The sequence below is a fragment of the Ornithodoros turicata genome, chromosome 1, assembly GCF_037126465.1.
Source record: "Ornithodoros turicata isolate Travis chromosome 1, ASM3712646v1, whole genome shotgun sequence".
Lineage (NCBI taxonomy): Eukaryota > Metazoa > Arthropoda > Arachnida > Ixodida > Argasidae > Ornithodoros > Ornithodoros turicata.
In genome coordinates this window covers 104,851,705-104,877,693 of record NC_088201.1, presented here as the reverse complement: position 1 = coordinate 104,877,693, position 25,989 = coordinate 104,851,705, and the positions used below count along the sequence as shown (strand labels likewise).

General features: G+C 46.0%; 3 protein-coding genes across 3 annotated transcripts; all 3 read left to right on the top strand.

Annotated features, from left to right (window-relative positions):
- Nucleotides 1–2,327: 2,327 nt before the first annotated feature.
- Nucleotides 2,328–5,825, top strand: LOC135381622 (uncharacterized). Its single transcript, XM_064612557.1, has 2 exons — nucleotides 2,328–2,480; nucleotides 4,641–5,825. The coding sequence occupies exons 1-2, from the start codon at nucleotides 2,328–2,330 to the stop codon at nucleotides 5,823–5,825; spliced, it is 1,338 nt and encodes a 445-aa protein (XP_064468627.1).
- Nucleotides 5,826–11,955: 6,130 nt separating this feature from the next.
- On the top strand, nucleotides 11,956–13,008 carry LOC135381606 (uncharacterized). The gene has a single exon (XM_064612556.1). It carries the CDS (start codon nucleotides 11,956–11,958, stop codon nucleotides 13,006–13,008), a length of 1,053 nt encoding a protein of 350 aa, XP_064468626.1.
- A 5,398-nt stretch (nucleotides 13,009–18,406) lies between these two features.
- Nucleotides 18,407–19,291, top strand: LOC135381575 (uncharacterized protein K02A2.6-like). Its single transcript, XM_064612555.1, has one exon. It carries the CDS (start codon nucleotides 18,407–18,409, stop codon nucleotides 19,289–19,291), a length of 885 nt encoding a protein of 294 aa, XP_064468625.1.
- The last annotated feature ends 6,698 nt before the right edge of the window (nucleotides 19,292–25,989 follow it).

The window sequence follows — 25,989 nt, the reverse complement described above, 5'->3', positions numbered from 1 at the left end:
GTTTCGGCCTTGTTGGGCCTCATCAACAGTACGCAGGCAGGCAACGTTTGAGTGGATGGCGTCAGAAGGTCACGTAACACGTGATTCCTCCCGTCAGGGTGAGATAACTCACTCACTGAAAGCTTGTGATGAGCTGAGCACGTGTGATGAGCTTTCATCGCACGTTAAAGAACCCTCAGGTGGGCAAAAGCAATCCACAGACCGACCGCTGTGGCGTCGCTCATGATCTCAGTTGTCTCGCGACGTAAACACCCAATTATTATTATTATTGTACAAGCCTGCACAGCAGGTAACTGGAGGTTACGCCACTTTCCGCCTGGTGGGGGCGCGGGCGTCGGCCGAAAACTTTAGCGTGCGGTGCCTATAGGCGTACAGTGAGCATTTACGCAAGACCCCTCTTTCAAGCCTTGTTCTTCGCGAGTTGGTTAATCAATGCGTCATAGTCTAGAGATATGATAGTCTTGCTTACGGTTGACTATGGCTGCGTTCCAATACCTCGCGCCCACGAAGCTGCCTGACTAGGCAGCTGAGTAGACTCCTTTGCTTGTCACTATTGGAACAGGCTTGCCTAGTCGAGGTGTCTGTGGCGCCATCTCGTTGCTCACGCGAGAAATGAGTACGGCGCAAGCGCAGCAGGTACTAGCGTTTCCCGCTGTCAGCCATTCCGGCTGTCAGATGGTCAGGCGTATGACTAGACTGCATCGATGCGCACTAGACGATAGCCGACTGAATAGCGGACTTGGCGAGATTTGGAACGAGACTTAACATGGCGGCACTTCCGGATAGACCGCTAGGAAGTCGACTAACCGGGGTATTGGAATGCAGCCTATAAACTCAGAAGGCCTGACATCTCTCTTGGTTGAGCGCAGGATGTTCTTGATCGATCAGTTTCATTCAGCTGAAGCTTCTTTCAGCACCAGCGACAGTAACTGGCGTGATAAGAAAATAGAATCCTTACGCAAATGGACGGATTCAGATATATCTCCTGATCCTGGAGGCGTTCTTGTATGTGTACATTAAAAATTGTTTGGCGTCCTCTGTTTTTCTCAATGACACCAAACGATATTGCATTATGTGTTGGTTGGCATCAATGTCTACCATTTTTGCATAAAAGTTTTGCTGCGACTCTCCAGTTCAAACTCTCATTCACATTGCTCCAAGCGGTTAGCGTTTTACAGAAATCGAAACAACCTTTTACCACTCCACGAGTTGATCGACGAAACAGAAGATATGGCCAGATCAGTGAGAATATAAAAGAACTGAGATTTGAATTTTCGTTCTGCAGAAAGACGGCTCTCACTTTTTTTTGTCACTTTTAAGAGAAGGTAGAAGACATTGCAGAATTGCTTCCTGATCCTGTCGCATTGTCTGTACTCCGAAATAAAGCGAGGAACAGAAGAACGAAAAAAAAAAACAGAACAGAAAGAAACAACAGACGTTGTTCTTCATTTAATGGCATGCGCAGCATTTATTGTTCACTGAGATTAATGTCAATTAAAAAAGTATGTCTTCCAATTTCGAACAAATTAGGAGGGCGAATGATAGCACTTGATCACTATGATCCGGCTCATCAGATGTTCACATCGACGGTTCTGTATTTTTGGGCGCACGGACCCTATTGAAAAATACTTCAGAAAATCTCATAGAAACATAGCATTCCTTCAGAATTTCTTACAGAAGCGTCTTCGTCTCTCAGAATTTCCCACAAAGGATGCAGATTCGAATACCTATCATCACAGGCACACCAATGTGAAAATATCCTGTGGGATAATTCAGGGTCTGGCCTTGTGATTTCTATGAGAAAACAGCGTGATTCAGAAACAGCGTTTATTCCAACTGCCAGCAAATTCGTTAGTCTGCTTTGAAACGTTGAAGCGCATGGACGCAGCTACCCATCTCATGCAAATATCGCCAGAAATTCAGGATTTTCGTCGCTTTTGAGGTATATAGCACGTGTGTGTGTGTGTGTGGTATATAATCGTCCGTACTACGCATTCTCATTCTTTATGCGTCTTCACCCCTGTTCGCACGTATTCTGAGGAATGGAAGGTAGAATGCAGTGAGATGGTTATAGCAACTGTGCTTTGGGCAAACGGTATGTTACATATTTCTATGCCTATCTCTCACGCACACATATGTTGTTTTAACCGTGCTTTTTAAAATGCTGTTTCTTCTAGGTTAAACTCGGAAGAAACGGCAGCGAGCGGAAATTAATTGGATTCGTACGTGGTCGTAACCCATTCTCGTCTCGAGAAAGTTGGATGATGCTTTTACGGAAGAAAGCCTACGCGTTCCCAATGTGCGAAACAAAAAGTTGTCATAATCACATGAAGAAATTTCTTGGTCGTCGCATTGGACATTTCAAGTACGTGTACAATGCGTTGGGTCATGCCTCTCTGAACTTATTGGCTGGGCCACAAATGTTCCGCAACATTCCTTACAGTGACGGCATGCGGCTTACTCTCAATACTTCTCAGCAAGTAAGTATGAGATCCTTCAATTATCATACGTGGCAGTGCAGCTTTCTTAGAATGTTTCTTGCAGGGTGGCCCATTACACTTTCTCACAGGCTTTCTTGCGGGTCTCGAGGCCTGTAAGAAATCCTGTGAGAAAACCTCACAGGCCACCCTGTAAGAAAGCTGCATTGCCCCTGCCTGTAAGAAATCCTCCCTGGAATCCTACAGGATCTCTGTAAGAAACTCTGAGAGAAATTTTGTAAGATTTAGTCTCATAACCCCATAGAAATTCCTTCAGCAGTCTGAGAGATTTCTTTTGTAAGATTTTCTGAAGTATTTTTCAATAGGGGAACCGCGCGGGACCATTTTTTCCCGCTACGCAACCAGGGACCAAGTTTTGCGGGACCAACTTTTCCGGACAAATTTTTACGGAACTCCATCCGGTTTGGTTCTTCGAATGACTGGTTTTCAACTCATTTCTGTCTGCCCACCGTTTTAGGGATTCAAGATCAACGTTACTTCCTCTTATAAGTAGAACTCGGAAATTTACGTGCTAAAACCGTGCAAATATACAGGTATTTAGGCCCTCAAAAACACCTAAATAGGCAAGAACATGCAAAAGCAGACACGTTGTAACACATGACAACACTACTTCTAATGTACACTTCACGACACAGAACTTATACTGTGGAACTGTACGAATGCTACAGAACCATTCGATGACGCCAGTGGCTGAGTGCGACGCTGTGCAGCGTCAAGCCACCTTCCTGCACCGCTAGTTCAAGCTCACAGGCTGTTATCATTGATCCCCTAACATATATTCAGTTTAATTTTATTTCTTCAGTTTATTTTTCTCTTCTGTTTACTTTAGCATCTAGCATGGCTTTGGCCGCTATGGAGTAGACAGCGTTCCATGTTGATTATATTTGTTCCTCCATTGGTCACATTCTCTCATAGACGTTTTGTCAGTCACACTCTACCTCAGGTAGGCGAATTTAATCCACTGTGGTGATGATGAAAGGTCTCGCCGTTGTCGGCCTCACAGAGGTGGGCAACGTCACGACTGAGGCTTGGGGAATGTGCATCCTGAGCCGACTTCTAAAGGAACTGTGTCGACATATGTCTGAAAGCGTCTGAGGAAAACCCATGAAAAACCTTAGACAGCAGAGCCGGCACCGGGATTCGAACACGGGAACCTCCCTGTCTCGGCGTGACACGATCAGCACGCTAACCACTGAGCCAAGCGAGCTGTGGCACAGCTCACGATAACAGTTGTCTCGCAAAGTAGCCACCAGTTGCCACCAGCCAGTTGCCACCAGTTAAGAACATGCTGCACGCTCATGACAATAAAAGAGCGACGGCGGACGTGTTTGTCACGTTCAAACACCCGTTGACTCAAGAGCCCATTCAAGCCCACACATTCAGCCAAATTCAAACTTCATCAACATCCAAACTGACACATTAAGCGGCCTTGGTATTCGCCATTCATTCTACCTTTCTCACCCTAAGACCTTGTTCGAAATGCGGGAGAGGAAGACACGACCTTTGTGGTCTCCCGCCTTTCGGTCCATATGAGCATTCGGATGTTCTGGACGTGTGGTGCTTATGAGCAGCTTCTCCCCTCCTGCTCATTTCCACCAAACGCTCAAAACCACCAACTTTTTTTCGGTGCATATGGACATTTGGAGGTTTTGAGCGTTTGGAGGTTTTGAGCTTTTGGAGGTTATGAGCATTTGGTGCTTATGAGCTACTACCAGACTTTGTGGAGACAAAGTGGACAATTAAGTTCAAGAGAAGCCAAACGTCTAGAGAGGTCACGTTCCACGTGTGATTACCGTTCATTGCTCCACTAAGCACGTGTAAGTGACATCTAATCCATAGAGGTGTACTTTCCATTGCGTGAAAGAAGTAAAACGGATTAAAACAATCACAGACACCTTCTGCCACCAGAATGTGTCCCCTCATTTCACAAACCCTTGCGGTGACTGCCGACGACGAAGCCGGCAAGGTGGCGCCGCCCACGCATCGCGCCTCAGCGCGAGGCCGTGCAGAATAAATCATTTTCGTTTTTGGGCTCGATGGCCGGACGTGTCTCTTTTTTCTCTAGCTGGGATAGTTTCCCACACTGGTGACCCGAACGTAGTGGCCCTTCGTAACGGTCATTCAACAAGCCTCAAACTTCAGGATTTGCCCTTGCCTGGCTGCACGCGGCCCGTTCTGTGCGACACTACCAATGCTGAGCCTCGTCCAGTAATTCCCGCTACCTTGCGGAAGGCTGCTTTTGACTCCCTCCATGGCCTCGCACACCCTGGAGTCCGCGCCTCCACGGCGTTGATTCTTCAACAGTTTGTTTGGCCAGGAGCGCGCAAGGACATCCGCCGTTGGGTGCGCACTTGCATTCCTTACCAGCTCAGCAAATGCCATAGGCACACCGTGTCTCCTCTCGCCACCTTTCTGCCTCCCAGCGCCAGGTTCAGCACGGTCCATCTTGACATTGTCGGGCCTCTACCCTCATCACAGGGCCACCGTTACCTATTGACCTGCGTCGGAAGCCGGGCCGGAAGGGCCGGAAGCCTCTCCCATGAAGGACTCGACTGCCGAGACCGTTGCGCACTCGTTCCTGTCCGCCTGGATTTCGCGGTTCGGCGTCCAGAGGAAGTCGTCACGGACAGGGGACCGCAGTTTGAGAGCCACCTCTTCGCAGCTTTCCTATGCCTACTCGGGACCGAGCGCATTCGCAGTTCCGCCTACCACCCGGCATGCAACGGCCTGGTGGAACGTTTCCATCGTCACCTCAAACAAGCCATTATGGCCCACGGTGACCGTGCAAGCTGGTCGGATCACCTCCCGTCTATCCTATTAGGCATCCGCGCGGCAGTTAAAGTCGATCTTGGCTGTCGGTCTGGTATATGGAACCCCGCTCCGCCTGCCCGCCGACGTCTTTGTACCTTCATCCGTCCCCTGCACGGATCAGCCTGCTTACCTCGCCCGCCTCAGACGAGCTTTTTTGCTACGCTTCAGTTCACCCCGACCCGAGCGGTAGCATCATCACCTCCCTTCGTCCCGTCGGAATTGGGTACAACGTCCCACGTTTTCCTCCGGACGGATCGTCTTCGTCGCGCACTCGAGCCTCCGTATTCTGGGCCTTACAAGGTTCTGCGCCGTTCCCCCAAGACTTTTGTCATCGATGTCCACGGCCAACATCAATTCGTCTCCATCGACAGGCTAAAGCCTGCATTCATTGACCACGCTCCTCCCGTTTCCTCCCTCTCCGGACAAGCCTTTCCAGCGCCTCATTCGCTCGTACAGGTGAAGCACGTCACCTGGAGTGACTACGTACCCCATGCGCCCTCTCATCCGAAGACATGATAACCTTCCCGTACCGTCAGCACACTGAGAGTGGAGGGGGGGGGGGGCAGCTGTGGTGACTGCCGACGACGAAGCTGGCCAGCTAGCGCCGCCCACGCATCGCGCTTCAGCGCGAGGCCGTGCAGAATAACTCATTCTTTCGTTTTTGAGCTCGCTGGCCGGACGTGTCTCTTTTATCTCTAGTTGGGATAGTTTCCCACACCCTTATGACCATTTCGGTAGCAACGCACATGTTCCATCCAGGATATTGGCACGTGTACTTGCGTAGCCTACTCAGGCTTGATGCTGCGAGAGCTCCACTTTGATTTCTGTTACCTTGGAGGGTAAGAGACTGGCACACGCTGGTTATTTCCTTTCTTTTTACTTTTTCGTTTATTTGAATACTTAATGATATCGGATGTCTTGCAGAAGTGCATCCGAAACAGGAAATCCACACTGAACTCATAAAAGTATAAAGTCATTTGGCTTCCATTAACTATCATGGTAGGTTCTCTGTGAGCGAGGCACTTAACAACTGTTGTGTATGGCTTGTGAAAGAAAAAGGTAAAGGAAAACAAAAGAGAACTGATATCAATAGAACCACGACCTACGACAGGTTTCCCTGTCGTATTTAATCATTATACCGCTGGATTTGGTCCTTATACCGTGGAATTTAATATTAATTCTGCCCCTTTTATTCGTTGCTTGGCTGGATTTAATCTTTACGCCGCCACTTTTAGTCCTTATACCGTGGAATTTAATCTTTCTTCTGTTAAATTTAATCCTGGTTGTACCAATTTTAATCCTGATGCCGTGGAATTTAATCCTAAATTATCGGGTTATCTTTTCATTGCTCTTTTCACTACAATGCGACAGTGTGGGACTATCTGTGTGGGATGACCTGTTTTGACTATTTCCTCGTTTACAAACATAACTTGACTTTTTATGACTATGCCTCCTCTATGAACTACTATGGGATGGTATATGACTACCGGCATGATTAATGACCTGTTTTGACTGTTTCGTCGTTTACAGCAATAAACTAACTTTTTATGACTATGCCTACTGTATGCACTAATATGGGATGGTTTAGGACTACCGGCATGAATTGTGACCTGTATTGACTATTCCCTCAGTGCAATTAATTAATTATTTTTAAATTCAATTTACAGCCATAAATTGAGTTTTTATGACTATGAATACTGTATGCACTATTATGAGATGGTATGGGACTACCGGCATGATTTATGACCTGTTTTGACTATTTCCCTGTTTACGAGTATATATTGACTTTTTTTATGACTATGCCTACTCTATGCACTACTGTGGGATGGTATGGGACTACCGGCATGGCCCGTTATGGCTATTTCCTTGTTTATGGCTATAAATTGACTTTTGATAACTGACTGCTCATGCGCTATAATGGGGTAGTATGGGACTACCTGCATCATATATGACATGTTATGAGTATTTCCATGTTTACGACTATAAATTAACTTTTCGTGACTAGGACTACTCCATGCACTACCACGGGGTAGTATGTCTACCCGCATCATATGACATGTTATGAGTGCTCCCTTGTTTACCCCTATAGATACGTACACATTTTATGACCATGACTACTATATGAATAGCTATGGGATAGTATGGGACTACCTGGAGCTATCGCGAACTACATGGATCGTAATTGCTCTGCAGCTCGAACATACAAAGAGACACACACAACACAAGCTTCAAGTTGCCTGGGAACAAGAACAATTGAAATATGACATTCATCGAAAAAGCCCCCTTCTTTTTCACGCCTCTTTCCCAATGTAAGTTGGTCGCAATGACAGGCATATCACAGTATCACATCCTCGTCATCAGTTTTTGATACGTGACCTTCTAACACCATCCGCTCAAACGTTGCCTGCCTGCTTACTGCTGATGATGGCCCAATAAAGCCGAAAGAGCTTGCGAAGGCTAGGGTTCATTCTACCAGGATCAACCTGCTCCGAAGCGGCTCATGTTTAAGAGGAACTTTTCGACGGTGACTTCTCCGAGCGACCCCTTCCAGACAGTGTTGGGGAGAATGGCCAACGGACGGAAAATCTGCAGGGATTTCAGCTTTGAACTCGAGACGGCAAGGGATATAAGGATGTCTCAAGTTCTGCAAGGCTTATTGAAGGCGGTGGGTGCAGCTGCGCGAGCCGTGAACCCTTTTGGTGGTGGGAGCTTCACAGTGACAACGAAGACGCAAGATGCGGCGGAGGCCTTCTTGAAAAAAAGGGTCCTAGAAATTGCTGTACGGGGATACCCATTAGTGCCATTGGCGAGTAACACCACTTTCTCTCTTCACCACTCCGAGTCTCTTAGTCAGCTGGACTCTCGCCCCTTCTCCCTATCGAAATTGCATGGTCCCTGGCCCAGTTCAGCCCAGCAACGATCTGCGCTCAAAGCTCTTTTGACATTTCTGGACACCATCGGACTTCGATCGTTATCGTGAAGGGGCTCATTATTTTATTCCCCACATCCCCATCAGCAATGGGGTAGAGTATCGCCTCTGGCGATGAACCTCCCCACTCTTCCTCTCAAAATAAAGTTGTTGTTTTTTACACCACACTTGTTACGGTATATTTTTTACCGGTGGGGGTACCTAACGAACACACACACACACATACATTGGATGGTAATGGGGTGGGCGATTCAGTACCTAACGAAGATGTGTCTACTGAAGTGTGAAGAAGTCTACTCTCGGTTTGTATGGGAAGGTAATTGCAGTACAGAGGGAATACTTTCGAGAAGCCCCAACACTTGAAAAAGGAAGCCAGAAAGTACTAACGGAGATGTCGACAGAAGAACCCAACTACGTCAACAAAGAAGGTTTTCAAGCTCTGCGCATTTACGCAAACATGCGCAAACCTGCCGTAAATGCGGAGAGAAGGGGCATATGTTATTTAATTGTAAAGTGGAGTAGTGCCGCACATGCGGAGATTTTGGACACCCTGGAGCAAGTTCCCAGGTTCGATGTAAGCACTGTGGAGCAGACAACTCTATAGTGTCATGGAACATCAGCACTTATGCCAGCACCACGTCGCGTGTGACGCAACAGGAGAGTCAAACGTTCGAAAACTCGGCGGATGCTAAGATGGGAGAAAACGCTAAAGAACAAGACGGTACATCAACCAACGCTATCCGGAACAGGATCACTACATCCTTGTTGACAGATGCACAACCAGAACACGTGTAGACGCCGGTCCAAAATGTGGCGGACAGCGGCGGCAAGCACAGTAAACCAGATAAGGGAAACGTGCAGAACGACGGGGCAGAAATGTATGCAGAGCAAAAAAACAGGAAGTTCTGGTGACCAGGGAAAAGCGTATGCTCTCGTCGGAAAGTGAGGTGGATAGTGGTTCTCTAAAGGATCATCATGTATCGACTTCCTGGACAAGTGGCGGAGCTTGCTCTTTCCCCCAGGGCCAGAGGAGGAAGGTAATGTTGCGAAAAAGAAGAAACACTGTCAATGAACTTATTCGACAAACAAAATGTAGTGAGCTTTGTGTTTTGTGTGAGTTTACGATCTTTACATGCTTAGAACAGCCACTTTGAACGTTAAAGGTTTACGGTCAGAGCAAAAGCAAAACGCAATAAAAGAAATAGTTGAAAAGTTGAAAATAAACGTTCTGTGTCTGCAAGAAACACATTTTGTGTCATTATCAGGCCAGAAAAACAATTGAAGAGAAAAGGGGGGTGACATCAATACACAGCTTCGCTTCGGCGAAAAGAGCGAGGGGCGTAGCTGCATGCATGTCTAGATCCTTCACTGGTGATCTAATCAAGTACGCACGAGATGATGAAGGGCGAGTGCTAAGAGTTGATGTTAGGTTTCGGGGATTTCTGTTTAACGTGGTAAACGTGTACAGCCCAGTTGACAATTATTTAAGGATTGTTTTCTTTAGGTCGCTTCATGCTTACCTGTAGGGGGCGGGAAAACTTGTTCTGGCAGGTGACTTTGTGTTCTCTGTGAGAAAAGTGATAAGGTAGGGGGTAACGAGTCACCCCGACCGTGGAAAGTTAAGGAGCTTAAACGATTAGTAGCTGCTTATAAACTGAATGATGTGTGGGAACTCTATCAGGAGATGCCGGGTTATACTTTGCACGCGCAGGGAAGGCACGTCAGGCTAGACAGGGCATATGTATGCGCTGACTTAACTAGTATCGCGGTTCGTGATCAGATTTTTGTCAGCGATCATGACCTCTTGATGGTAACTCTTGAAAGGGGAGAGGCAAAATGCCGAATAGGTGGCGGTTAAACACAACCCTCCTGCAAGATGATGTCGTCGTAGAGGAAGTAAAATGCTACTTGGAGACCGCTTTATCGAACGGCATTTTATCTCTAGAGTCGTGGGAAAGAGCCAAAGAAGGTGCAGTGCAAATTTTCCAGAAATGGGGCGAATTAAGGTCCCGAGAGAGGAAAAAAAATGTTTCCACAATTAGATGGGGTTTGCGATATTTAAGGAGTACTGGACTTGAAACTGCAGCACAACAAGAGGCATACAGGGAACTACAGGAAGACTTGAGCGCGTTGTTAGTGCAATCTAGTGAAACCGAGTTTTTCAGGCAACCGTGCGTTTCCGCGAGGATTATACCCAGCAAACCATTAATATCCCTGGGACATCCCTACAAGGTGGCGAACGTCCTGAATATCTCGACATCCATAGGATATCTATGGGATATCGCACAATTTCATTGCGTTTTGGGCTTACTCCAGTAAACAACAGATGTCCCTGGTATGTTGGAAGGATATCGCGCTCTGGATGTTTGAATGTCCCCTGACAAGCAGCCTGCAGATCCTAGGGATGTCTATGGGAGATCCAGGAAATATTTGTTTGTCCTTATAGAGACAGTAACCTGAATTAAAAACACAGTAGTCGATAGGAAGGGATGACAGAAATGTTGTTGGGTATACTGTGGATTGATGCAGAAACACAGGAATTGCGAAGATACATCCTCGTCACCGTTACAAATTATGTACGCCACGCTACCCCTAACGAACGTGTGTGTAACGATATGTATTTCAGTATATGTTCCATCCAGCTCGCAAATAGAGGTTACTGCGGGTTTTCCCAAGTGGTCCAAGTGAGGCAGGCAGGGTTCGGCACTCATGCTGGCGTGTCCCACGGTGTTGCTGTACTGTGGTGAATCCTGTTAGGCTAAGGTAATGTTTTGTTCCCAATAGTACCAAATGGATTAAAACACACAATAAATAAATATACACAGCATATACACAGCAAATAAATATTTGCTGGTGCACAGTTGCAGTGGTCTCTACGCATTCTACAATCACTAAATATCTGATGCACAAAATTGTTAAAAGCAAAATATGTTCGATATTCGTAATCTCCCGTATATATCCAAATATCCGTGACAGACGTCGCAGGGACTTTCAGTGGATCTACAAACATGGCAGAAATGCTAGTCGCTGGGATATCGCATGGATGTAAAACGGATCTGTGGCAAACTCCACTGGATATCCCAACGTCCCGGGCGAGATATCTTACGGATATTTCCTGGATGTATCTGGTTTGCTGGGGTACAAGACAACGCAAAGGAAAAACGCAGCGAATCCATAAAACCGCATCATCCGGCGGTACAGTCCACGAAACTCAAGAAGAAGTCGAGAAGGAATGTTTTGATTTCTATACATGTCTACTTGGGGAAAAAAGGGTTGACAAGACCACATGGGCAGAATTCGAAAATTGCATACCGAATTTGCAGACGGATCACGACACGAGGCTTTAAAGGGTCTCTGACGAGAACCTGGTCAATGTCTTTCTTTGTATGGATAACGAACCTACATGGTGCCTCCAAGTTACAACTGAAACGTTTCCTCTCTGCGAAGCCGTGAACTATTCCAAACAAGCAGCCGAAAAGCGGTTTCGATTTCTGCCCTCTGTAATGGTGTTAACGACGACGAGCGCTCTGTATAGGCTCGCGAGATGGCAAAGAGAAAGACGACGAATAAAGAGTTGCACCACGCGTGACATGGTGGCAGCGGTGTTACGTCGATGACGTGGCCAGCGTTCGAAGCGAAAGGATTAGCCCTAGCTGGCAGAAGTTCGCAATGGAAACGACTACTACGCCGATGACTTCAACGTTGGTAGCAGCAACGATGACAAGTATCCTGCCTCCACCCAAGCCACTCGATGTTACCGGCGATCTTTGGAAAGCTTGGAAGTTGTGGAAAGGCGAGTTTAGACTCTTCTCTACAGCGACAAATCTAAAGGCGCAGCCAAAGGAAGTTCAGGCCGCGACCTTCTTGGTTACACTGGGTGAAGAAGGAAGGAAGATATGCAATACGCTACGGTTTGAAACCGAAGCGGACCGTGATGATGTCGACAAGCTTATCCAGAAACTGGAAGAGCACTGCAAACCGACGCTCAATTTAACGTACCACGAATTTCTGTTCGGATCGCGAAACCAGAAAGAAGGGGAGCGATTTGACGAGTGGCTGACAGAGCTTCGGATACTCGCTGCTAGCTGCGAGTTCGGGACCTTGGAAAAACGCATGCTGCGTAGCCGCATAATCCTTGGAGTTCGCGACAAGAAACTTCAGCAAAGGCTGATCTCGGAAAATCCGTCATGTGAGAAGGTTATAGAAACATGTCGGATGAGAGAGCTCAGCAAGCAGCAGTTTGACGATATCCAGAAGGAAAAAGATGAAGTGAAGGAAGTTCACGCGGTCACGAAGCGAACGAGAACTTGTTCGAAGTGTGGATATACGCACGATAAAGATGCATGTCCGGCGCAAGGCAAGGAATGCAAGAGCTGCGGTAAACTTAACCACTTCGCCAGTGTGTGCAGAAGCAAAGGACAACGAAAGAAATATAGAAGGAAGCCGAAGGCAAAACAGGTCCTTGAAGTGGAACGTGAAGAAGACACTTACTTCTTGCAAATGCTGTCCGTAAATAACGTCGCATCGAGCGATCTCTGGTCTGCTGAGGTTACGATCGAGAACGTGAAACTAAACTGCAGAGTAGACACTGGTGCCAATTGTTCCGTAATCTCAGCCGGACAGTTGAGAAAAGTCACTACCCAGACAACCATCAACGTCCCAAGGACATCCCAGTTTGATCATAACGTCCAGGTCCATGATGGATGTCCACTGGATATCCCCTGGATGTCCCAAAATATCCATAAATATCCTGGATTTATCCAGTGCTGACGTGGACTGTGGATGTATAATATCGGACGTGTTGTGATACAGCCAATTAGGCTAACAGCTTTCATAACAACGAAGGTGTGGTGCAGTCTCGCCGCAACTAATAACTACATGCGTATAATTACATAGCGCAAGATTTTGATGCGGGATCTTAGCAGCTATATTTCGATTGGCATCCTGCGAGTAATATTACACCAGTTTCATTTACTCAGTAGCTCCATAAAATAACGTGCATAGAACTACGACAGTACCAACCGTATGCGAGCTTCTCTGTGAACAAAAACAAAGAAACGTTCCCCGCTGTTCACTGCTGAGCGTCGTCTGCTGCATTAACTTGCACCGCCACGCAAAAGCAGAAAGCGCCATGAGCATCGACAATAACGCACGTCATCATCATCATCCGCTCGCCACTGTGAACGTTCACATTCCGTTGTGCAGTTTTTAGTTTCAAGGTGAGCCTGTGAAATGTGCAATGACGCCGAAAGTTAAGGGTAAAAATATGTGTGCATGAAGGATCGTCGGGCTGCAGAAAAAACTCTTTACGATTTCGGCTAACGCTCTGAGTACGCAACGCGATCAAGAGGAGTACCGTGCGTCTTGATCCCGGAATTAAGATGAGGTCTTTATAGTAAACATGCTGAGTGGAAGTGATGATAATTGTGAGTCTTCAGTAGTTCTCCAATCATCCGTCGCAGGGGAGGTTGTGGAAACTTATTGTTCAACGTCAGAGAGTGCTGAACAGTTTGAAACAAAAAGTACTCAACGTGATTTCCAAGACAGAAGAGAACCGAGCACGATTGTACATGGTACGTTCACGAGCGATGTAATGAAGTAAGTAATGATGTAAGCGATGTAAAGCATACTGCTACCAATGCCGTCATCTCGAATGACATCGTTCACGCCCGTGCGATGTTGAACAAGGGAGGCGTACGCCTTTTTTGTACCACTTATGAATTTGATGATAGTACAAAAAAGGCAGCGCCTCCGGTTTTCAGCAAATCAGGGGCGAGAACTTTGTCATTCGGGATTGTGGTTGGCTAGGAGCGGGCTATCAGGTAAAGATCGTTTTTAAGAAGAAAAAAAAAACTTTGTCAAAAGCTGCACAAGTGTGCCTAGGAGGAAATGAGACAACTAAGAGGTACCAAACACAAAATGCATAAGAGTGTCAACCCTGTGCTCCTTTCTACTGTGTTTTTTGTGAAATTTTTGATTTGGTGTATTGTTACGTATGCGACATCTTCTGAACTTGTGAACTTCTGTCACATTTACAGGGTGTAGCTCTTTTAGCTTAACTTATGCCTACTGTTTGCTGTGTTCTACAGTTCCCGACAAAAGTTAACGGAACACGTGAGCTGCATACTTTTTCTCTCGTGCGGCACCCAAGCGGCCTTCGGGAGCGGTAGAGTTCTTTGCTGAGAGAGGCGTGGATGAGTGTGCTGCGAGGAAATCGCTGCAGTAATTTCGGTATTGCTTCTCTTGAACGTGCCCACGACGCCCGTTGGGTTTCACTGCCGTGCTCTCCATCAACACGTGACTGAAATACTGTGTATGCTGTCATCTGGTCACGTCAGATATTTAATATAATCACAGCTATATTCCCTAAAGATTAATGTGTTTAGAACATATGTAATGCTTCTTCGCTTTTTAATTTGGGAAACACACTATCGTGGTTTCGCAATGACTTATTTTTATGTTCCGAATAATACCTGGGAGCTCCCAGTCTTCACAAACTTTCAGTGACGTGGTGCTGCAGAACACTGCAGTGGTTTCGATCTCGCTTCGCAGGCACTGTAGTGAGAAGTAATACCGAAACTACCGCAGTAGTAGCTTGCAGCCCGCTCATCTACGCCTCTCAAACAATGAGCGCGCTCAAACTCACCTGCTTCCGTCTGCCTCTCGGGTGTCTTGGCGGAGAAAAAAATGCGCAGCTCGCTTATTCCGTACACTTCTGTCAGTACCTGTACCGCTTTCGGAAAAATTTAATGCTGTTGGTTAGCACGTACATACTTTGTTTCTAGCATTCGATATGTAACGGCCAAGACAGCTATGCCAGGTGTGCCAGGGATATTCTTTCACATGAAGTGTCGGCAGTGTCTACTTTAAAAGCGATAAAACTCCCGTGCCGGGGAACAAGTCAACAGACGACACAACACACAGGCACAGTCGTCTGTTGACTTGTTCCCCTGCACGGGGGTTTTATCGCTTTTAAAGTATGCTGTACCGAACAGCCCAATTTTTAACCATTTTCGGCAGTGTCTAACTGTGATATACCTGCACCCTATTTCTTTGAGTCTGGGCATACAACTCCCTCCTCAGTTATAAGAAAGTAGCTGCAATTATTGTTTTGCTAAAAGCACCAAGAGTGGCTGTGATAAATTATGTGTCGATATGAATAGTTCATGTACGGTATGTGTACAGAGGGTGTTCTACGAGAGAGTGACCATCAATTGCAAAAAAACTACGTGAGATAAAAATTGAAAACATTCTGCATGACACTTGTGAAGGTTTTTGCTCCCAAACAGTGGTTTTCTATGAGTGTCCCTCGTTAATTAATCTGATTAGCGCAATTGAACTCAAAAATTTGCCAAGAAAAGGTAACCTTTTTGCATTAATTAGAAGGCCCATAGCCACAACACACCATTTCAGTCACAAATACAGGATGTTTCGCAAACGTTTCTACAAAAATTTGGCACCCAAAAACACCCAACAACCGCCTGAGAAACCTTTCCGTGACAAAATATTGAGTTCAAGATAATTACCCTAATTATTGAGGTACACTCATGCAAACCTCCTGTTTGGGTGGCAAAAAGGTTCATAAGTGTCGTGCAATAGGTTTCCAATTTTTATCTCACGTAAATTTTTAAAAAATAATTAAGGGTGACTCTCTCGTGCAACACCCTATATATATATGACGACAAGCATTTCATAAATGTTACTCCACTGTGATTTGCTCCGTACCTTGAAAACTCCTCAATAAATTTCTTTTCAACATATATTGAAACTCTCTTTCCATTTGTATTGTTACACATGCAAGCACCAGAAACTGTCAGGGAACAGATTAACACGTGCCACTATTTCCTTGTACGTTGCAGTAGATTACAGTAGTTTGGGATGCTGCCTCTGCACGCATAGGTGCAGGAGCATTAATGAAATACACGAAATATAGGTCCCATATAGCATAGGTGGCAACATCCTGGTTCAGTCCTACAAATGTCATATATGACGTCTTGTGGACAAACAGGGGACGTCCATGGATGCACCTTTGACCGTCCAGCAGACGTCTACAGGACGTCCTGAGGAGTTTTGTGGATGTCCTTAGGACATCCATATGTCGAGAAATGGATGTCCATAGGATGTCCTAAAGACATATATGGTTGTCTGGGTAACAAGAAGACTACAAAATGCAACGTTACGTTGAACACCTTCTTTGGCTTCAAGCAAAAGGCCGCAGGCAGGATTCCTCTGCAAGCATCATGTAACGGCCAAAGCACAAAGGTGCTGTTCTTCGTCGTACCACAAGAGGTACCGCTTACCCTGAGTGGGAAAGCGTCGGAAGAACTAGGTCTGATCCAGCGCACAGTGCATTCGGCAGTTGCTACAAAAACAAGCGACGAACATCACTTGTACGGACCAGCACAACCTTATCGGGACGTCTTTGAAGGCCTTGGAAAGCTAAAAGGGGTACAGTACCACATGAAGTTAACACCCCATGCAAAAGGAGTTGTAAAACCAGCAAGGCGGATTGCCGTTGCACTGAAAGACAAAGTCAAGCGCGAACTCGACCACATGGAAGCCGACGGAGTAATCGCCAAGGTGACGGAACCTACCGAGTGCGCGAGCAACATGGTGGTCGTGGTCAAGAAAGATAAGGTCAGGATCTGTCTTGATCCCGCAGATCTCAACAAGGCGCTCCTTCGGGAACACTACCCCATGGCGACACTCGAAGATATCGCGCCGCGTCTGGGAAAGGCAAAGTACTTTTCGACACTTGACGCATCGTCTGGCTTTTGGCAAATTCAGCTCGACAAGGACTCCTCATACATCTGTACTATGAGCACACCGTTTGGGCGATACCGTTTCCTAAGGATGCCGTTTGGGATTTCAACAGCTCCTGAAGTCTTCCAGCGAGCTATGCACAGGGTCCTACAGGATCTCGACGGTGTCGATGTCGTAATGGACGACATCCTTGTCTGGGGAGGGACCAAGGCTGAGCATGATCAACGCCTTATGAGGCTGCTGGAGCGATGCAGGGATGTAAACCTCAAACTAAACATCAGGAAATGTTGTTTCCTTCAACAGCAAGTACGGTACTTGGGACAAATGATCACGTCAGAAGGACTTGCTGTGGATCCAAGGCGAGTCGAGGATATTCTCGCCGTTACTGAGCCAACAAATGTCAAGGAACTTCGTACCTTCCTGGGCATGATCAACTTCGTGTCAAGATTCATCCCCAATGCATCACAAGTGTCGGCACCGCTACGTGAACTGCTCAAAACAGATACAATTTGGGAATGGTCAACCAGACACAAAGACAGCTTCAAAGAGCTACGCGAAGCGTTGACGAAGGCACCGGTTTTAGCGTACTTTCAAGCACACAAGCCTGTGACGCTCTCAGTCGACGCTAGCCAGGATGGAGTTGGAGCTGTCTTAACACAAGAAGGGCATCCCGTTGCGTATTCCTCCCGTTCCCTTACGGAGACTCAACAAAGATATGCACAAATTGAAAAGGAGATGGTTGCCATTGTACACGGCTGCGAGAAGTTCCACGAGTACATCTTCGGACAACCCAGCGTAAAGGTCGAGTCCGACCACAAGCCGTTGGAAGCCATTTTCAAGAAGCCTCTCCACGGATGTCCACTTCGTCTACAAAGAATGAGGCTCGCACTTCAAAAATACCCGATTAACGTTGTATACAAACCTGGAAAGGAAATGTTCATTGCAGATGCTTTATCACGCTTTCCGAAGCAGGAATGCCTGAGAGAAGAGGAGCACTTCTATGTAAACGTACTTCAATACCTCGATGTTTCCGACGAAAAAATAGCGGAAATATCGCGAGCGACACAACGTGATAGCCAGCTGCAGAAGATCCGAAAATACGTCGAAACAGCATGGCCTAACAATAAAAACGAAGTTGACAACGAGGTGCGTCAGTACTGGACCTACAAGGAAGAAATTCACGCGCAGGATGGTCTGCTGTTTCGTTCCAACAGACTAATCATCCCAAAGAGAAATGCGGCAAATCACACTAAAGCTGTTGCATGCTTCACACTGTGGAGAAGAAAAGATGAAGGAGAGAGCGCGGGACGTCATGTTCTGGCCCGGGATCACGTCTGAGATTGAACAACTAGCAAGAAACTGCGCTCTATGTGAGAAGCATCGACCACGAAACGAGAGACTTCCTATGATAAGCCATGAACTCCCTAAGTTGACATGGCAGGTTATCGGCGCTGACCTTTTCAGCCAGGGTGGAAGAGAGTTCTTGATCCTTGTGGACTACTACTCTTTCTACTACGAAGTCAAACCACTAAAGCGATCTACAGCGAAAGAGGTGGTAGCCATATGCACAGACGTGTTCACCACGCATGGAATTCCAGTAAGGTTTCTGAGCGATAATGGCCCACCTTTCGGCAGCTATGAGTTCCGAGAAGGCATGAGGTTCCTCGGAGTCACGCACATTACTTCTAGCCCTCATTACCCGAGGTCTAACGGCATGGCTGAACGAGCAGTGAGGGAAGCGAAGAAACTACTAAGCAAGTACGCCTATGAGAGCACAGAATTCAAGACTGCTCTGCTCGAGTGGAGAAATACTCCGCGGGACAAGGTGTTAAAATCACCAGTACAACGCTTGATGGGAAGGAGCACCCGGACACTTCTTCCGGTACATTCAGCATGTCTGCAACCAAGCCTGGTACAGCCAAAGGATGTGGTATCACGGCTTCAGCATCTCCGCCAACGTCAGCAGGTCTACTACAACAGAGGAACTAGACAGCTGCCTCAACTGCTGCCGGATAGTCCAGTGACAGCCTACAACAGCAAAGTCAAGACTTGGGCACCAGCAACAGTTGTGGGGTCCGCCGGGGCACCAAGGTCCTACATCATAAGGACGAGCGACGGTGCTGAGCTTCGTCGTACTCGGGAGCATCTTAGATCATCGCAATGTCAGCAGCAGCAACCTGCTTCCACTCCCGAGAACGAACCACGGTCGGGTCCAGCCACGGAGTCAGTACCAGTTCGTCGAAGCACCAGACAACGTCGAAGCCCTCGGAGATACCCCCTAGAAGAGTAATCTGTGGCTCCGTATCATGCAAGGACATTTCAAGAAGAGTCAAGGAAGAGTTTGGGTTTTGAGTTTTGGGACAAAATATCTTTTGTGTAATGTTGACTGGGTTCTTTTAGACTGACTTGAGAAAGGGGAGATGTAATGGTGTTAACGACGACGAGCGCTCTGTATAGGCTCGCGAGATGGCAAAGAGAAAGACGACGAATAAAGAGTTGCACCACGCGTGACACCCTCAACTCGTGCGATCAGAGCAAAACTCTAGCTATTATGCAGTGGTTTTCCCATGTGTATGACGTCAAACGCTCGCGATGTTTATTGGTGGAAAGTCCACACCGGAAGTTCGGGTGGTTTCCGCAACTTCCGTATTGCTGGGCGTTTTTTCAATATGGACGTGGAAGCACAGCGGAGTCGACAAGTCAGCTTTTCAGCTGCCTTTTAGCAGCTGAGAGGGACCTGCTACGTGCAGCAGAGTTTGGGGGCCTTGCTTTTGAAGTGTTGAGCCGCGAATCGACTTCACCATGAAGAGGAAGTTCCAACGACAGACTGTTAGATGAGCTTTCAGCATCCATTATGATGAAGCCAATGAACAGTTTGTGTAAATTTCGTGTTTGACGGCGCCGTGTAAAGGGCCCGGAGTGGTTCATGCATAATAATGCCGAAAGAAGTCGAGTGCTTATGTTTCAAGGAGCTGCTCTTAGAGTAGCATATTTAGAACTTCGAGGGCAGCACGAACCTAGCGCTCATATTCACAAGTAAGAAACCTGTCTCATGCACAATCGTGCTGGTTGGTTTCAATACAAAATAGTTATTCTGAACTTTTCGTTATTGTTCGTCAATTATTCAGAAGCTGAATTAATAGTCGGCGTCCTACTAGCTTTAGCGTTGTTCAAAGCTTGCGTGTCTCATACAGGAAATACACTACATACCAACAGTTCGTAAGATGCGTGTTGCACAAACTTGAAAAAAACAACAACAAGAGAATCGTTATACCAGTCTGCGCGGTGAACAGGATACGCAAAGCCCTTCCCGTACTAACTACTACATGCTTTAAATACCCAAGATACCAGAGCAAGATACTAGGTGGAAGTACCCACTACAGGGGGTGCCCTTGCAATTTCAGCTGTAGACACATGTCGGTAATGATGTACCTATAATAATGACCCCCCTCCATGCTTGGGATTCTGGATAAAGCATTGTGCTGATCCCTGGCACAAAGCACCATCTCATCAGCCTGCTCCGCATGGTAAGAATTACATTGGGCTCTCAATTCCACCAGACACAAATCCAATCCTGTTCTGACGCATCCTTTTGTCCGCCCATTCAGTCAGTATGTCGTAAGTGTTGTTCGAACTCTAACTGTCTGATAGCACCCAAATAGTATTGTTTAAGCACCTCAGGTATTTTACTGATCGTTATGTATAAGTAAATCAGACTGTTATGCAGGTTACCCTGTGTGTCACATCCGGTTCCTGCTCTCAGTCCTCCAGAAGTGCCCACTACACAAGTTAGCAATCGAAAACCTCCATCTTCCTTTTGTGTGCAAAGTGCGCACCCAGTTAGAGCAGGATGTAGACCTTGAGGAACCAAGCTTTGTATCTTGGGCTGCTCATATAGGCATGTTGTAGTCAAAGATGACGTAGCATGAAATGTGGTTCATATAGTTTATTGTGGCACTCAGATAATATCTTCATAATATGTCTGCAGAGATTGTTCCAAAATAGCATATGTGATGCAGCGTCATACATTATTGGGCTTCTAGGAAAAATCATGATTCACCTGATACAGACGGCAACCTTTGTAACGGTGCTGACACATTTTTTGCAGCCACTGTTTTAAAATACGCATTAAAAATGTAAAAACTATCACAGTATCACGAAGTTCTTCATTTCATTTGTTTACTTTAAAGACCCTTGTGAAAGGAATTAAATAAAGGGGGGAGGTTTGTATCCAAAAACGACAAATACCAAAATGAACACAAAAACACACAAAATTCGTTCACTCACCACAAAGAAATTCATTCTATCTGAAAATGATCATAGCACTTGAAAACAAATAACAATATATTTTTTCTGATGCTATGTGGACAGGAAGGTCATTCCAGTTTGACACCATCAGGTGGTGCGGAGAGTAGAAGAATTTTTTTGTTTGTGTAGGTGGAGCAAGTACTTTGTGCGGGTCATCAAGTCTTGGAAGTAACTTGTGAGGGGATTGACAGTAAGTGGGGTGGGGAGGAGGGTGACCGTAATATAACTTATGATAGAATGCCAGGCCTCTGATCTGGTAATCAAAGGGGTAAGAAAGGGTTGGGCTTTAATGGGTAAGACGCTGGAAAAAGGATGATAATCACAAGCAACAAACCGTGCGGTTCTGTACAAATTCTACTTTGTCGATTAAGAGATGTTGGGATGGGTTCCAGATTGCAGAGGCATATCCCAGTTCTTTTGAACATGGCAGTTGATGTTCTGAGACTGGAACACATAGAAAGGACAAATACATACAAAGCATCAAGTGCGTAAGAAATGAATGATGAAAGAAGGCAGTCACTGGAAAGGTTATCCAGTAGTAGGACTTGAATCCACATCTTCTGTATTACTGATCCAGGGCTCTTACCAACTGAGCTAAGCTAACACGCCTCTCCAGTGACTTCCAAGGGTGCGGATGTACCCTAGGAATCTGTTTATGGGCAGAAGAACGTTAGTCACTGTTATTATACAGGCATAGCTCTCTGTCCAGTATGATCACCGCAGAGCACATTTGCAGGAACTCACAGGCACAAAACTTTCACAAGAAATATGTAATAGCCTCAAACAGCTATTATATATAATAACTAGGACATGGAACCCCAATAGCAGATGGTCTGGCAGTACAACACAGGTAATCTTGCCATCACTATATGTTTCCCAAAATGCTGAAAATAAATCGATAGAATTACTGCAATGAACTGCTCAATTTTTCACCTCAGATATATTTTTAGCACTCTGTCTTTCATGTTTCAAAAATATACATGCACCGAACTTGCTGAAGCTTGTGTGTGTAAGTAGAGTCACACATCTCATGTGCAACAGGCAGGTCTAAGTTGTATTGAGATATGTCAAGTCCTTACGCATGCTCACCACCTGTAGATTCCTTTAAAGGGAACAAAAAACTTTTTGTTAGTAACAACTTCACGCTAAATACTACATTTATAAAAGAAATTGGTCCCGTACCTGACGGACACCTGTCATGACCATTGCAGACGTCTTCCTTTCCTGTTCCTTTCACTTCCATGAAGTCATCACCCTAACGTTGTTAAAAAAAAGCCATATAAATTTATGAGGATCTCATTTCATAGAAAATTAAATGGGGCTACCAGGCACGAAAGGCATCAGCCTCTTGAGGTGCCTAGCACCAATACAGTGTGCGATAACTGAGATATTATCACTACGAGCATACAGCAGATCAAAACCACATAAATAAAATACACAATTGCACCGAGCTGTGCACATTTTCACACACACGTGCACGCACACACACAAAAAAACATAACAGAGTGTCCTGTCCCTATTAAGACTTAAACAAGTTTGTGTAACTCTGTTTTGAAACTGGACACAGGAAGGCCATTTCCAATCAGCTGAAAAAAATTGTTCGGAAAAGGAAAGGTTTCTGCTGATTTCCGTAGTTGGTCCGTAGCAGTGGGACCTTGTAAGGTGGTACTACAGTGATGGATTTTATACCGTAATGGCAAGTGTTTGAGATGGAGCTAAAAGATCCTGAATTTGCAAGGCAATTTTGTATAAATGTCTGATTTGGAAGTGAACACTTCGTCTACTGTATTTTGTATGTCTTGAAGGAGCTGAGGGGCTGGCTGGATGGATGGATGGATTGTAGTGGCACCCCTGGTGGGCCTCTTTGAAACGAGGGTCCAGCACATTGCACCTGTAGACATGGTTGTTGTACACCAGGCTTTTTCTTTTCTTTTTGTGTGCACTCCAATTTTGTGGTAGCTCCCCTCTGTGGTATTTCCCCAGATTAGACAACAATAGTACAGCTTGGGGTAAACTGAGGATTTCAACTGCATTGGTTTAGAATCCAGAGCCCTTCTTTACTATGTGCAGTATGCTGCATATTCTAAGGAAAACAAATAGGAGAAAGCTTGTACCTGATCCCTGCCTTGTATTTCCAACATTTGGTTCCACATCTTGTCCAAGGAAGTCATGAACTACATTGGTGCACACTGCTGTGACAATTAAAATGTTACACCTAGATGCGGAATACACATCTTCATTTTCCGTACTGTAGATGTTGCTTACTGCAATGGCATGGCTGCTCTGAACAACACTCGGAATTGTACAGTATATCTCTTTTGATTTAGTGTGTAAACTTCAGTTTTCTTTCATCCTTATTTTTCTTTGTTGCATAAATGGTCTCCTAACATCTGCATGCCACAACGTAATTCTCACACTAAGAGCAATCACTATCTAACCACTAATCTATATAAATTATACAAAACACTAACCTCGTCACGTCCAGATGCAACAGTCTTGGAAGATAGATTCAAGGAAAGCACTGCGGTCTGCTGTAGGTGGAGGTTCTTTGTACTCAAACTGAGGGGTCCTTCTCATAGTCTGCATTCTTCAAATACGATTGGCAAAATCAGCTGCTAACCACACCTGCCGCTGGGGTTGAACGCGCAGTATCGTACGGAACATGAATGCCCACCGAGAAATCTCGCTTTGACGAAACCAACCGAGGCACGTCAAATGAAGTCTGTACCAGGACATATTGGTCGTTGTTCCAAAAGATATAAATAAAGAGAACTTGGAAATACACACACTACACAAACGCTGCGAAACAGCGCGCTGGACCCCGAAAGTCGTCGTAGCTCGTAGCCTCGTAGCTAGTTCTTCTTTCCACGGAAGTCGCTAATTGGATTATCGCAGTTGTAAAACAGGTCGCAGATTTCGAAGTATATACATACGTTTTATTTCCAGACACTGTGACAACAGTATATCGGTGTAAAAATGTTGGTTCTTGCTGAAAGTTGCAGTTGTAGTGCTCGATCACGTGACGGCATTCTGCGCGCTGATTGCATGGGCGATTGACGTCATCCCAGTGGGATGACCAGATGAGCTTTCTATATATGCGTACGTTTTCTTAGTTTGACGCTAGGTGTACCAGCGTCGGCGTGAACCGCGATGTTTAAAATTCGAGTTTACGAAAACTACGAGGTGTTGAAACATGCATTTTCGTATGTGAAGTTGCTTTTGTGTATTCTATCGGTAGTCACTGCGTAAAAGTCTCTCCATCTTCTGGTCAGAGACCCTTTAACCTTGGGACTCCTCTGGCTACCCGCCAACGGACCGCCGACGTACTATCCCCCGCCCTGCTGAGCAGAGTTGACCCAGCGCTCGTTCTACGCATGCCAGCCCATATCTCTCGTCAAGACGCTGCATTAGTTCATCGAATGCGCCTCGACGTGGCCTTTACAGCACAGTGGCGCTACCGCTTGAGACAAGTTAACTCTCCTTACTGCAGTCACTGCGGTGCTGTTGAAGATCTCGAGCACATTCTTCTCCGTTGCCTACACTACCGTACTTTCCGCCTTCCTGAACGAGCTCGACTCCCGTCCCGTCTCTCTCACCAAATTGCTTGGCCTCTTGCCGCATCCAGCTCACCAACGCTCTGTCCTCAAGGCTCTCTTCGCCTTTTTAGACGCCGCAGGACATCGATCCTCACTGCAACGGGACCCATTCCTTCATTCCCTGCTTCCCCTCCAGAAATGGGATTGAGTATCGCCCCATGCGATGAAACTTCCCACCCGTTATCCTGAAATAAAGTTGTTGTTGTTGGATCACGACTTCTTAAACGAGGAGGTAAAAGCAGCAGAACTGACTGAAGCGCTTCGTGACCTGAAGTTAGGAAAATGTCCAAGTCCGGATGGATTACCTGTAGAGTTTGAAAGGACATTCTGGGATATTTTAGTTAGCCTTAGTTGGTTTTAGTTAGCTGTGATAAATATCACAGAACTTTTCCGTTTGTGTTTGAAGCAGGGTGTACTTCCTTCTTCGACGTGCAGGGGTGTTGTGAAATTATTGTATAAAGATTGTAGCAGGAAAACACAGTTGGAGGCTTTCGTGCAATATCTCTTCTGAACACCGATTATAATTTACTGGCTAAAGCATTGCAATTGCGCTTGAGTAAGGTTATGCCACTCCTGGATTCCCCAGTTAAAGTTTGCTCAGTGCCAGGTAGACACATACAAACGCACCTAAGTGCACTACGAGATCTTTTTGCGTATGTTAGGAACAAAAACATGAGCTATCTGACCGTTAATTTTGATGAAAAAAAGGCCCTCGACTACGTAAATAATGAGTTCCAATTTTGTGTCCTCTCAAAAATGAAGCTTCCACAGGTCTTTCTAGGCTATACGCGGTTACTGTACACTGGAGCAAAAAGCGCAATCGAGGTCAGCGGGACGCTGAGCTAGTTTTTCAATGTGTGCTCAGGAGTGAGACAGGGGTGCCTGCTCTTGCCTCTTCTCTATGTACTGGTCTTTGAGACCTTGATAAGGTGTCTGCGCAGCAGAGCATAGAGAGAGTTTCCGTACCTGGGAGTAGAAAGTTTCCGACTGCCTTTGGTTATTCGGACTACCTTACTTGGTGTACTACAAAAGACATGTGTGTGGCAGCGGCCCTCGATGTGATGGTGCTGTACGGCCGCGCGTC